This window comes from Bombina bombina, chromosome 8 (genome assembly GCF_027579735.1).
Source record: "Bombina bombina isolate aBomBom1 chromosome 8, aBomBom1.pri, whole genome shotgun sequence".
Taxonomy (NCBI): Eukaryota; Metazoa; Chordata; class Amphibia; order Anura; family Bombinatoridae; genus Bombina; species Bombina bombina.
The window spans coordinates 36,017,506-36,032,920 of record NC_069506.1 but is presented as its reverse complement, the minus strand read 5'-3'; the positions used below and the strand labels follow the sequence as shown (position 1 = coordinate 36,032,920).

The 15,415-nt window shown below is 38.5% G+C and overlaps 1 protein-coding gene across 2 annotated transcripts in view; it reads right to left on the bottom strand.

Annotated features, from left to right (window-relative positions):
- MICOS10 (mitochondrial contact site and cristae organizing system subunit 10) overlaps positions 1-14,859 on the bottom strand; it is a 163,741-nt gene extending 148,882 nt beyond the window's left edge. Inside the window, exon 1 of one of the 2 annotated variants that reach the window (XM_053690298.1) lies at positions 14,742-14,859. In XM_053690298.1, coding sequence (XP_053546273.1) covers positions 14,742-14,805 — 64 coding nt within the window. In that variant the 5' untranslated portion in view covers positions 14,806-14,859. The remainder of the gene's footprint in view (positions 1-14,741) is intronic. The other variant, XM_053690299.1, reaches the window with a different exon arrangement.
- Positions 14,860-15,415: the final 556 nt, after the last annotated feature.

The window sequence follows — 15,415 nt, the reverse complement described above, 5'->3', positions numbered from 1 at the left end:
CTTTGGGGCTGGTTTTCTTCAACTGGTACTGGGGCCTTAGTCAAGGTAGAGGGAATAATGAACAGTTCCAAATACCAGACAATATTGGCACAAAACCTTCAGGCTTCTGCTAGAAAGCTGAACATGAAGAGGAACTTCATCTTTCAGCATGACAACGACCCAAAGCATACATCCAAACCAACAAAGGAATGGCTTCACCAGAAGAAGATTAAAGTTTTGGGATGGCCCAGCCAGAGCCCAGACCTGAATCCAATTCAAAATCTGTGGGGTGATCCGAAGAGGGCTGTGCACAGGAGATGCCCTCACATTCTGACAGATTTAGAGTGTTTTTGCAAAGAAGAGTGGGCAAATCTTGTCAAGATGTACCATGCTGAAAAACTCATACCCAAAAAGACTGAGTGCTGTAATAAAATCAAAAGGCGCTTCAATAAAGTATTAGTTTAAGGGTGTTCACACTTATGCAACCATATTATTTTAGTTATTTATTTTTATTTCCCTTTATCTAAAAGATTTCAGTTTGTTTTTCAGTTGAGTTGTACAGTTTATAGGTAACATTAAAAGGTGAAAAAGTTCTGAAATAATTTATCTGTCTCATTTTTTTACATCACAGAAACCTGACATTTTAACAGGGGTATGTAGACCTTTTATATCCACTGTAGAGCTAGATAGACTTATATTGTAGTACATGGTGCAAATAGAGGAATCTCAGCAACAAAAATGTGTTTTTAAAAACTAAACAAAAAAATATATATAAGCAGCAGTCGCAGCTTTGAGAAATTATAAAGGAGTAAGCGCCAAATCTCATAAAAATGTTCAAGCACTCGTTAGTTATTTATTTCATTTTACAAGGTGTCACAACCTGAATCCCATTTTAAAACCACTTCAAGCTAAAACCACGCAGGTTAAAAAGTTTTCTGAGCTATGAAACTGCCAATTCTGTCAAATTCCATGCAGCTGTTTTTCCGGAATTTGCGCACAAAGAAAGGTCTCAATTTTGGCAAAACTTTCGGGTTTTCATGACTATTTATTTCCAAAAATAGTGAACTAGATTTAATGAAACTTAGAAACATAAATTATACCTGGAACTACTACAAAGCCTTGTAGCTTCATCTGGATCTAAACTTTTCCCAGAAATTTACAAGACTGAAAAATAACATTTAAAAAAAAAAAAAAAAAAAATGATGAAAGTGACCTGTTCACTGCCAAACCAGGTCCTAGAGAACAACAAAGGGTTAAAGCAACATGTTTAACAAATTCTCTTCTACCCTTGATGTAACTAAGAGAAAGTGTAAAACCATATGGCTGGATTTTACTTTTTTTTTTTTTATGAGATTAACGCATCAGAGCAACTGCTCAGTGGGCAGTTACAATTCAGCTCCTCATAGTTGTATCGACGTGGTGAAAAAACAAACAGCCAACCAGTATCATCAGTGCTAAGTTTACACTTTGTTCTGTTATGATCCTGTGAGATTTTTGCCATAATCTCAGAGGATTTCAAAATGATCATGTGAGATTTCAAAATAAACTTCTTTGAAATTGAATGACTGTGTTGCACCTGCTCAATGCATCATTCCTAGATATTCCAAAGAAAAGCTTCTGGATTGGATGCTTAAAGTGACAGTAAATTTACCTGCAGTAGAATCATGCTATATAGTTTAACTGACTATCAACTAGTTAAGTCGCTAACTTTTTTTTTTTTTTTTTAAACAGTAAAGTATATTTAAAAATTTGTAATATTACCGATCTTATTATCCAGTCTGTTCCTCCGCCCCCTCGCTTTCTTCTGGGTTTTTGCTGCTTACCGTGATCAGCGGTCCTACCCGTCGTATGCGTAAGGATGCGTGCTCGTTCGACACCGAAAATTTTTCGCATGCGCAATATTACAATCTACCCTGAGATACATACTAACAAAGAATCGCTTGATTCATTGTTTATTATTTCAGCGGAGATCGTCCTAACAGTGTCTCGGTGGACCTGATGAGAAGGCGTAGGGAATTCTCCTCAAATTTGCTCTAAGCTCCACCAAGAGGGCAGACAGGCCTATTTACTATATCCAGCCAAGCTTAAGATAGCCACCCCTAGAGGTCCTAAGTTCTTTGATTCTCCGCAAACTGCACAAGATTACCTAGACGCAGAAAATGTCTTCAAGAGCCCTGGTCACTCTAGGGGGAGGGGGGTTGAAGGGATTCAATGTGTTAATAATAATAATTACACTTTCTTCACTATAGATTAATGGATGGCTTTATCGGCCAAAAAGGTGAAGGTATTACCTCATGCTTGGGGAATCTCCCAGGTGTTTGACCTATTCATGTTTTACTTACGTTTATGGTTATTGTTAATGGCAAGGTTTGAATTATGCCAATTGATGTTAACAGTGCTCCCACAGGCCCAGAGAAGTGTGTTGAGTGTGCACTCCAGCAGGCAATGTGAAATGAGGAAGTTTGTTTGGAGTCCTGAGATAAGTTTACTGTTTATTCCTAATGTTCTTACTCTTTGGGTATACTTACCCTGAGAGGATTCCCTGCCCCGGGGGGACCCCTTCCCGTAGATACATCTCCATGGGGGGCTACTTTTGTTTATTGACTGGGTTCATGGATGGGATTATAATCAGGGAAATTGCATCCAGTAACTTTATTCAGGTTATGCAGTTCACTATGCTCCTAAATGTCAATGAGACTTGTGTAATGAGGAAAAATGTATCTTGATAAGGAAACATATGGAGCATGGATTTATCTTTGCACTTTTTTGATAAATTGTTGATATCCCTTTGCAGACTAGCAACACGGAAATTCTACTGGGTAGGAGGATGAAACCTGGCTGGAGGTATGTGATAGCGTAAGAATTTTTTTTTTTTTTTTCCTCTCCCCTTACCGGGCAATGTGTATCTTAGTTAATATTACAATTTAGTATATACTCTTGGAATGTGGGAGGAATACACTCCCCCAATAAGAGAAAGACCATACTCACACAATTGTTTAAAAAAAATAAAAAAATACAGATATTGTGTTTTTGCAGGAAACGCACTTGACTGACCTAGAACACGTCAAGCTGAAGAGGGACTGGGTGGGAAGAGTTGAGCTTGCTTCTTATAAAGTGCCAGTCGAGGGGTGGCAATATTATTTGGGAAGAAATTGAATATTGCAGACACAACAGTGGTAAGCAACCCAGAAAAATGATACATCATAGTTCAAACCAAGATTGCTGATAAAGCTTATCCTTTGTGTAATATTTATGCCCCCAATCAGAAAAACAGAACATTTTGGAAAGACTTAGAGTTTTAACTCCTTTCCTGGACACTGCCCTCATTATCGGAGGGGACTTCAATCTAACCCCCAACCCACAGTGTGATAGGCAAAGGGACACCTCTAGGTGTAGTGCTTGATCTCATACTAAACATAATAGCAAATTTGAGTTATAAATCTTTCAGACCCTAGCATCCTCATTGGATGTGATAGATATATGGCGTAAATTAAACCGAGATGGAAAGGATTATACCCGTGTCTCCCGGGCCTCACCTACCATGTCTCGTATTGATTTGTTCTTGAACTCTAACTCTTTAATCCACCAAATTATAGATGCTAAAATAGGAGAAGTGATTGTGTCTGATCATGCACCCAGAGGACTTTTCTAGCACACTGGTGCCATTGGGGGGCCGGCAGACTCTCAGGTTTCTGCAATACCTGGTTACATCTCAGGAATTCCAGCAACACATGGTAAAGAGTTGGGATGATTCTCACGTTACCAATGCACAAGCACCTAACGACGCCTGAGCTTTTTTGGCAAACGGCAAAGGTAGTGCCAAACACTTAAGAACTAGAGGCAGGTATTACAGGTACGGTGACAAATCGGGTAGGCTATTGGCCTCCCTGGTTAACCTCAAAACGTCTATGCGCTTCATTGCTGCCGTGAAAGATAATGGGAGAGTGGTTAAAGACCCCAAACTGATTGCTGAGGCATTTGCTTCTTACTACAATCAGCTGTATACCAGCAATCAGCATGGCTCAGAAGATATATTGATGGACTTCTGGGAGTCTGTTAAGCTACCTCAGGTGTCAGAAGAAAAACTGAACAAGCTAAATGCACCTATATCTAGGGAAGATGTGGATAAGACGATTGGCCTTTAGGCCCTGATAGGCTGCCCATAGAATTCTACATAATGTTGAGCCTGCAAGTTGTTCTAGTGCCGACAAACCTATACACGGTTATTTTACAGACGCGAAGGAGCCGGCTAGTATGTTCTCAGCGGCATATATTTCACTTATCCCTAAAGTGGGAAAGGATACCCTTTTCCCAGAATCTTATAGGCCGATTTCGTTATTAAAACGCGGACTACAAGATTCTTACGAAACTCTTGGCAGAGCGCCTTAAATTTATTTTACCAGATCTGATCCGAGGATCAGACTGGTTTTATGCATGCGAGATCGTCGGTGGTTAAAGTGCGCCGGGTATTACAGGTAACTCATTACTTTTGGGAGTAGAGGACGATCAGGATCAAATGCACCACTTCCGGAGGCCTTCCTGCTGTCCTTGGACGTGGAGAAGGCCTTCGATAGAGTTGAGTGGGGACACCTCTTCCACACTATGGCCAAGTTTAACGTGTCGGGACCTTTCCTCTCATTTCTTAAAAATCTTTACTCCTCTCCCATTGCTAACATGTGTATCAACAATCTATTTTCTACCGACGTAACTCTGGGGCGAGGCACCAGACAAGGTTGTCCTTTGTCGCCACTACTATTTAATCTGGCCCTAGAGCCTCTGGCTATTAAATTGCGTCAAATATTTCCAGTTATTGATATTGCAGGAGATCCTCAACATCTGGCGCTCTATGCAGATGACATAATGTTGTTTGTACAGGATCCGGAAACTATCATCCCATCTATTCTGAGGACACTGCATGATTTTGGCTTCATTTCGGGATACAAGGCCAATATGCAGAAGTCTGAGATTTTGTGGCTACATAAAAAAAAAAAAGGCTGGGCGAGACCATGTCTACCCGTTTACGATAGCGACTCAATTGATAACTTATCTTGGCATTCAGATTCCTATAAATCCCAATAAGCTGTACTCTATCAAACTGGCGCCCTTGTGCGCCAAACTGTGTAGTTTAATGAAAAGTTGGAAGTCCCTCCCCCTGTCACTGGCGGGGAGGGTTAGTCTCCTGAAGATGGTGATACTGCCTCGCCTTCTGTACCAGTTACTTATGCTACCCTTATTGCTTACTAAAACAGACATGAAGTTGCTAAACTCCGCAATGCAATACTTTGTTTGGAGAGGAGGTAAACCCAGAGTATCTACTGATAAATTGTCCAATGTCTTATCTTTGCCAGACTTTAAGCTCTACAACTTGGTGGCACTAATTCGCCTTGTCTTGCATTGGCAGGTGGGTACGCAGCATTTTTACAAACCTAATATGGAACGTGCAGCCCTGGGAGGCATCTCCTTGGCATATTTGCCACATATGACGAAAACGGGAGCAGCTAGGCTAGTAGGTATGAATCTCCTTTATAGGATCCGATAAGAGCTTGGCACCAAGCGCATCGATTCCTAAGGAGGAGTTGCCATAGCTCCATCTTTCTTCCCCTTAATGGCAAACCGGACTTTGCGGCGGGATTCAATACAAAACCTTTCATTCATTGGGAGAGGATGGGTTTGAGGAATGTTGGTTCTCTACTGGAGCCGCTGACTCGCTCAGTTAAATATTTTTCCGTGTTACAGATGGAGTTTAACCTACCAAATAACCACTTCTACGCTTATTTGCAGACTTGGCACTACTTGAGTGCACTGATTAGAGATAATCCGGATTTTTGGTAGGGATCCCCCAATATCACTTCAAGATGGGCAGATTCTCACTATCAGAAATCTATCAAACCTTCTTGCAAAGCAGACTGTTACAATTACAACCAACCATCTTGCTGGGATGGTAAAGGGAGGGAGTCTTGGGCACTACATGGGAAGAGGCTCTGGAGGGACTGGAAAAGGTTAGGAGGGCCACTCTTTTTGCAAACCTAAGGAATACTCAAACCAAATTTCTACATAAAGCCTACATAACCCCTAATAGACTGGTTAAATGGGTCCCTGATTGGCCCAACAAATTCTCTAAATGCTCTGCGGAGTCCCCTGGCCTGTTGCACTGTATATGGGAGTGTCCAGTGATAAGGCAATTTTGGCATCAACTACAATATTGGATTAACAAAAAAAATGAAGGTCTCGATTCCCCTCAGACCCACTGATGTCTTGTTCCTGAATTGGGGCGCACAGTACAGACAATAAGACTCAGAACTAACTCTGGTTATCTTATTAGCAAGGAAAAGTATACTAAACCATTGGACTGAAACGACCAGACCTACTATAGCATACTTTCGAAATATGCTGAAGACACAGATTTTTATACAACAGATTAACGTTAGAGTAGATGTCTGTAAAAGGCTTAACCTATTTTTAAGAAAATGGTGCAGATTGATCCTGACCTTTGAGTTACAGATTCAAAGACAGGTCCTCTTACCATTCAGACATACCGACATATTTCTAGAAGATACCTTACGAGGCGAGTGGGTCCATATATTACATTCAAATGAGACTCAGGGACATTGGGGAGCTGGTGAGAGAGAGAGGGGAGGGGGCGGAGATGACCTGCCGCCTCTCCCCCCCTCCTTTTTCTCACACTGTCCATTTGGATAAGGGTTAGACGGCATAATGCTTAGAGAATAGGAATAAGGAATATAGCTTGGGGAATTGATCCTCTAGGTTAGGTATGTGTTTAAACTGTTATGGGTGTGGGCTTGGGTTAAGTTGAGAATAATGTTCTCTTTTAATGTAAAATGAGAGAGCTGACTACATGTGAAGAATGCAACTGTTATATGCATTTAAGAAATAACCGGTATTGCATTTACACTGGAAATTTACTATATAATAATATCCCTGACTTTTTATGTGTCATGATCTTTGATGCATCTGTAAAGGTAGAGAAATTACTGTGTCTATGACTGTAGCTATCATGGCAATGTTTTGATGTGATGATTGATGTATTCACATGTTGCTCTCAATAAAAAGAAATGTAAAAAAAAAAAAAAAAAAAAAAAAATAGAATAAGAGTATTATAATTTTGTATATAATATTCGATTTCATGCATAATAGCTATATCGTAATTATTCTATGATGTCATTCTAAAGATATACTTACTTATCCCAATAAACGGATTTAGGAAAATAGTTACGATTGCAAGCTCCATGTACCTGATCTGACGATAGTAGGGGATTCCCTTTGGTAATGTGCACAAGACTATCATGAACGCACTTTGAGAGACATAGTTCAAAGTTAGCCGCATGCACGTTTTTCTTTGTGCTCTAGACGCCAATGGGGGAACCAATGGGTTAGATCCATTCGTTACCGTAACTGAATATTTTATTTTATTTTTTAAACACGGGTGGAGGAACACAGAGAGACTTAGGCAAAAGGGATAAGAAAAAAAAAAAAAAAAAAAAAAAAAAAAAAAAAAAAAAAAAAAGGTATTTAGAAAACGACAAGTAGATAATCATGAATGCAACTTAACTTTATTTTGAATTTATGTTTCATTTATAAATAGCGCTACCACTGACTTTACAGCATGGGATGTGATTTCTGAGGTAAAACTGTTCTTATCCCCCTGTTTTCTAGAGAGGACAAAAAGCAGAGTCTGTAACATAGGTTTCCAAAATAGCTGGATTAGGCTATTTACAGCATTTTGAAAACATAAGTTACACACTTTGCTTTTTGGCCTCTCTGAAGTGGGGGACAAGCACTTTTGTTCCACACAAAAGCAAGGTTTGTTTAAACTCAAGGCAAATTAAATTTGTTGAAGAAGCAGCAATGCGCTACTGGGAGATAGCTGAACTGAGTTATTACTTGCTAGGAATGAGTTTTGAAAGGGAGATTGAAGTTATGGCAACTGTTCGTGAGGGAGTGGTCAGTCAAGAAAATACTTTTTTTTTGGAAAATACAAACATGTTGCAAGATCATTTGTGCAAGTCTATTGACCTGAAGGGGGATTAATCTGAATAATGAAGAAATATTTAATTGTCTTAGCGTTCTCTTTCTATAACAGAAAAAGGACTTCATATGCAAGCATCTGTGTATACACTAACAAAAACCAACACACATACACTAAACGGAATAGTCAAATATTAACCCCTTCATGCCAGGGGCAAATGCTGAAGATCGAAAAAAAGTTGTGATGTAAACACTTGTTTGAGAAAAGGAAATCACGAGATCAGATGCAATCACGCAATTTCAATGCTGGGATTGGATCATAGGGGAATGCCTATGATGCTACCCCCCCCCCATATTCAGATTTTCCATTGCCTAAACGTAGGCGGTTGCAGGATGCCAAAGAAAAGTCAAAAGAAAATTGTCTGTAACCCCCAGATGCCATTAGGATGTTCCATGCAGCATAGAACATCCTAACGGCATCTAGGGGTTAAAGACACTTTTCTTTTGACTGTGGAATCCGGTGTGGTCCACCTACATATGGATCTTGGAGATGCCTCTGCCTCTGCCATGGATAAGACACATTAAAAAAAGGTCTGTATGCTCTCCAGTTTCACCTCCAAAACTGAGCACACACGCACAATAGCAAGAACACCGCATTAGCGTTTTTATTACAGCATCTGACATTGTCTTGCCATATTACTGCCTCCGTTAAACCTCACCTTTGGGGGAAAAAATACATTTGAAGGAAGCTCAATGATCAAGTATGGCCTGAAGTTTAAAAAGGGAAAGAAAGGTCCTTTTTAAAGAGAGAGAAAAAAAATAAAAAGTCATAACTATACGGAAATGTATAAAGTATCTAATAAAAATAAGTGTCTCATTGCAACCAGGTGTTTTCCCCTGTGCACTGCAAGGATTACAGCCCTCTCCTGTGTATAGACATTGCTGAAATTGGATTAACAAAACATAAAACGCCTAAAAAAAAAAAAAAAAAAAAAAGTGTGTTGACAAAGAACATAAAAAAAAAGGAAAGAAAAAAAAGACAAGACAATTTTGGAAGGAAAATGTGTTTTTAGTTTAGAATAAAAGTATGCCCATTTTTTACACTGATTACTCATGAGACCTTAGTAACGTAATTATAACTATGTCCCAATAAGGACGGAATGTTTTCTACAAGAGAATTTTGCATTTGGCTGCAAAAAAAACAAAAAAAAACATTTAAAGTTGTTCATGGACAGGAATCATGCACAACCTTTTGGAACTACATTCCCCATGATGCTCAGCCAGCTGATATGCTGGCTGAGCATCATGGGAAATGTAGTTCCAAAACCTCTTGTATTAAATTCTTTGAGGAACCATTCAGTACTGACAGGATTTCTTAGATAAATCGACAGAGTGAAGAGCTTTAGATCATCGGCCTTAGAAGTTGTAGCTCATCTTCCTTAAACATACTTTAAAGTGCCATAAAACATGTTGAGATCTGTGCATATCCGAAAAGGGCTAATTGAGCAAACATTGCTGGCACGCATTTAAAATATATATATATATATATATATATATATATATATATATATATATATATATATATATATATATATATATATATATATATATATATATATATATATATATATATATATATATATATATATATATATATATATATATATATATATATATATATATATATATATATATAATGACTTACATAGCCATGCTATCTGGAGTAGTCTGAACCACCCGCCCCCCTTATCAGTGTTTAGCATCAGAAACACAGGCATTGTATTATAACCCTTTGATGAGAGGGTCAATTTGTCTACATCGGAACAACGTTCCATTGTAGACAAAATGAAATTCCGCGATCGTGCATGCGATTGCGTGGTTTCAATGATGGGATCGGGTCAGGGGTGCGTCCCTATGATGCTAGGCACGCCTTAAAGGCCACGATCCTATACTGGAAGCGCCGTTGGCTTCAGGACAGCCAAACTGCTAGGACGTTTAACTCCGTCCTAATGGCGCTAAAACCCGGCCCGGTTAGGACGGACTAGAATGTCATAAAGGCATTAAAAGGAACCGAGTTCACAGCAGCTTATTTGCTTCTATGCATGCTCCAACAGATAATTAGTGTTACAGTCTTGCATTCAACCAAATCAAAAGGTGGATGCAGCCATACTGTGTGGGGGAGACTTAGAGCTGTACAATTCGGAAACTTAAAAGAAAGGGTTAATGGCGAGGCACTGCATTATAAGTTTGCAGGTAAAGTAATTTAAGTACATATTATATTTTGTCTCTATCCCAACTTGCTTTATGTCCCTTTAAGAGGATATGGGATGTCAACAACAAAACATTTGACTCAGAAGAGTGTACAATCAAAACAACTTTCCAATGTGCTTCAACTATCAAATGTACTATAGTCTCTCTCTCTTTTTACTTTTAAAGGTACATGAAACCAAAACACATGTTTTTCATGATTCATACAAATTTAAACAGCTTTCCAATTTACTTCTATTATCAAATCCCCTTCATTCTATTGGTGACCTGTGTTAAAGGAGCAGTAATGAACTACTGGGAGCTAGCTAAAGACATAGGGTGAAGGCAATAAGAAGAAGCATACATGTGCAGCCACCAATGAGCAACTGGCTCCCATTAGATCAGACATCGTCAAACTTAGGCCTCCTGAGGTTTTGGAACTACATTTCCCATGATGCTCAGCCAGCATATCATATGATGGGAAATGTACAGTAGTTCCTAAAGCTCTGGAGGGCCAAAATTTGAGGATGTCTGCATTAGATAATAGAAATTGCATGTTATTTCTGAATTACGAAAGCTTACTGTCCCTTTAACTTATCTCCTTTCCATGATAGCAGACTGATATAGTCTCAGTAGTGTGCATGTGTATAAAGCACTATATGGCAGCAGTGTTTGCAAGAATGTCTGAAACAATGTTATACATAGAGTGCTCAAGACACGTGCACACACGTAAGTCTACCTCAGTATGCTCTCAAGATGCTAGGTTTCAAGAAAGGCTACCAAGAGAACAAAGTAAATGTGACACCAGAAGTAAATTGAACATGCACCATCTGCATTATGAAAGTATCGTACGTTTCCCTTCTAAGCTTTTATTAGATATGCATGATATATATTCGCAATTGAGCACTGCAAAAAATCTGCATTCATTTAGACACCAGTCAACAAGCGCTACCCAGGTGCTGAACCAAATATGGGCCGGCTCCTAAGTTTACATTTTTGCTTTTTCAAATAAAGATAGCAAGAGAACGAAGAAAAATTGATAATAGGAGTAAATAAGAAAGTTGCCTGCTCTATCTGAATCATGAAATAAAAAAAATGTGGGTTCATTATCCCTTTAACCCCTTAAGGACCAGACATTTCAGACAAAAACTTCCCCAAAAGAACAGAGAATTTTTAGCATTTTGCCATTACTACATTTAAACAGAAAGAGGCTTTTTTATAAATAAATTATATAAAAAAAATGTAGTAGACAACCCAAAGTATTGATCTAGGCCCATTTTGGTATATTTCAGGCCACCATTTCACTGCCAAATGCGATCAAATAAAAAAAATTGTTAGCTTTTTCACAATTTTAGGTTTCTCACTGAAATTATTTACAAACAACTTGTGCAATTATGGCACAAATGGTTGTAAATGCTTCTCTGGGATCCCCTTTGTTCAGTAATAGCAGACATATATGGCTTTGGCATTGCTTTTTGGCAATTAGGAGGCCGCTAAATGCCGCTGTGCACCACACTGTATTATGCCCAGCTTGTAGGGTTCATTTTAGCTTTAGTATAGAGATCAGCCTCCCACCCCCTGATCCCTCCCTGAACCCCCTCAAATAGCTCTCTTCCCTCCCCCACCTCACAATTGTCACCGCCATCTTATGAACTGGCAGAAAGTCTGCCTGTATGAGGGGGGGGGGAATACATTTTTTTTTTTAAAGTCTATTAAAAATTATATATATATATATATATATATATATATATATATATATATATATATATATATATATATATATATATATATATATATATATATATATATATATATATATATATATTTATTTATTTATTTTTTGCTGCAAGCTCTCTGAGACGGTGTGGTGTTTGAATATTGGTTCATGGGCCTTCACAGGATATGTGCGTATGCTGAGGAAAAAGATTAATTTGAGGAGTACCTAGAAACAGTCTCTAAAAGACTGCAACACTTGCGATTACACAATCATGCAGGGAAAAAAAGAAAAAAAAAAAAAAGTGTACCAAACTTCTAGATAACTTCTACATGACTAAGGACATCTGTCCGAAACGTTGTTGATCTGTGCAGTCTGGCTCAGTTTGGTGGTGCGACTATCTCTTGTATTGCTACTATTGCTGGGGGTATTGTGCAGTGCGTATGCCAATATACACACCTGTGTGTATCCCAGGTGCTGGATTCCCATTAGCACAAAATGCTCCCAGTAGGTTATTACTGTTTTTAGCTGCATATGCTGTTGTTGCCCTGTGCAATAGTATTCAAACACCACAACTCCTCAGAGAGTCAGCACAAATTAAATCTTCACTGACACAAAACATAGCACTGCAAGCAAGGTGTTTCAATCCTGATGCTAGAAAAGGAGTTTCTATTATTACATTTTCTTTGTTCTGATGGTATTCTTTGTTGAAGAGCACACCTAGGTAGTGCATATGTCTGATGCACTAGATGGCAGTAAACACTACTGGTATTTTATGTTCCTTTAAATATTATAAATGCAGAATTAATAGAAGATTTTAGACTTTAGAGCTACAGTGGTTTTACTTATGGCTTCAAAGTTTTTCAATTCAACCGACAGCTAAAAAAAAAAAAAAAAAAAAAAAAAATCACCCTTGTCTAGCTACTAAAAACATTCATAACTGGCTCCCCAATAACCGTGTTAAAAAGGACATAAAACACAAAAACAAACTTTTCTTTTGTGAATCAGACAGAGCATGTGATTTTAAACAACTTTCCAATTTACTTGTATTATCTAATTTGCTTCATTCTCTTTGTATCCTTAGTTGAAAAGCACACCTAGGTATATTCGTGAGCAGCAATGCATTACTGGGAGCTAGCTGCTGATTGGCAGTTGCACACAAATGGCATGTCATTGGTTCACCAGATGTGATCAGCTAGCTCTCAGTAGTGCACAGCTGTTGCTTCAGCAAAAGGCTACCATAAGAATTAAAGGGACATGATACCCATATTTTGGCTTTCATTATTCAGATAGAGCATACAATTTAACAGCTTTTGAATGTACTTTTATTATCAGTGCTGCTTCATTCTCTTACTGTCAAGGTCATTGCTCAGTCAGGAATTAGACTGTTAACTTTATTTAAAGCAACCACAAGAAAGAGGAGATAAATTGCAAGCAATTGACCTAGCACACCATTCATAGTTAAAATGTTCTTGATCCATGGGAGACACCAGACATTCACTGTCAGCAATCCTCTTGTTATAGGCATTATGGGAAAGCTATGCTGAGCATGAACCTGGATAGCTAATGTCACATACCACTTCCCTTGGCTATGTTCAGCATAGTACATGTATAACCACTACTTAAAGGGATAGGAAAGTCAAAATTTAAATTTGCATGATTCAGATAGAGCATATCATTTTAGTGGTCGTTCAATGGGGATTGCGATTTTGATAGCTCAGTCTCACCTGTGATAACAGCCGCCTGAAGGGAAACATAATAGCACGGTCCTGCCACTCACAGTGAGTGAGATCCGCATAACTATGACCTGTAAAACCCTTAACGACCAACGACAGTCATTTAGGGGTTAAGACACTTCTAAATTCACTTCTATTTTCAAAATGTGCTTCATTCTCTTGGTATCCCTAATTGAAAACAGAATACGCACATAACCTACACTAGTGGAAGCTGCTGATTGGTGCCTGCACAGATTTGTCTCTCGTGACTGGCGGACTAGATGTGTTCAGCTAGCTGCACCTTTAACAAAGGATAACAAATAATGAAGCAAATTTGATAACAGAAGTAAATTGGGAAGTTTTTTTTTTTAAATTGTATGTTCTATCTAAATTATGAAATAAAAAGGTTTGGGGTTTCCTGTCCCTTTAATCTTTAGCAGCAAAGGGTTTAAGCCTGGAACTCAGATAACAAAATGGAGATGTGCACCTTGAATATTAGGAGAGATTGAATCTCGCCAGTACTAATTATCTTGGTCCCCCCAACTACTATGTAATCTCTCCCAATATGCCACACTGAGTGAGATTGTGCCTTCTCTTTATAAATGCTCATTCCTATCAATCTAATAGAGAAATATATTATTAGGTTATACAGTCCTGGGTCAGTTTATATCTAGCCAATGCACATTTATAGCAGAGTATATATACTTTTGGTTGTTTACATGAGTTTCTAAAACTTTTTTTACTGGTATGTTACATTAAAAGGGTAGAACACTCATAAATCTTACCACCCACAAATCGGCGTGCATACTGAAATATGCCTATTGCCTAAACTATTATTCATACAATTTTGCCGTTCAAAACCCATGGCAATAATCCTCCTCTTGAAGACGTCACACCCTAACATGATCATGTGACATACATGACAGAGTGTACTGTGTGTCACGCTACATGCTCAGGTAACAGTTTACTAACACGTGGTTATATTCTGACACCTGTCAGAGAGGTACACGCGGTAGCCAAGGGGTTAATGGAGTGTTCCTGTATAGCGAGCGTTATTCATAAACTCCCATATTATTACCCCACTTTACCCAGCAATTTACCAAATTTAACGGCCGAATCAGCCAGGCATCGGTCCCACTTCCTTCCAAGCTCAGACTCCGACATGTTGACCTAGTGCAGGAGGGCAGCAGTAACTCTCGCGTTAACAAAACACTCTGAGAGCAATTTTAATACTCAAATATCGCGAGTCTGAGCTGCGCCTTCGCTTCTTCCTGGTAGTCAAGGTTACCCAGAGTACAGCCTTTACCACGTGATCTTGACCTTGCGGAGCTCGAGAGGCGATAGTTGAATAACTTTATTTGTAGTGAGAGTGTACACATTGAGCTGAATATAACTTTTCTGCTAGCTAATATTATTTATATAAAATCAAACTATATATATATATATATATATATATATATATGTGTGTGTGTGTGTATATATATATATGTGTGTGTGTATATATATATATATATATATATATATGTGTGTGTGTGTGTGTGTATATATATATATATATATATATGTGTGTGTGTGTGTATATATATATATATGTGTGTGTGTATATATATATATGTGTGTGTGTATATATATATATATATATAGGCTTACCAGAAGTCCCACTTTTACTGGGATTGTCCCGGTTTGGAGGCGCTGTCCCAGTGTCCCACCCAGTTGTTCATTCTGTCCCAGTAGGGTTGCCACCTCCAGGTTTCAAATCATGTTTCCGGGCTTC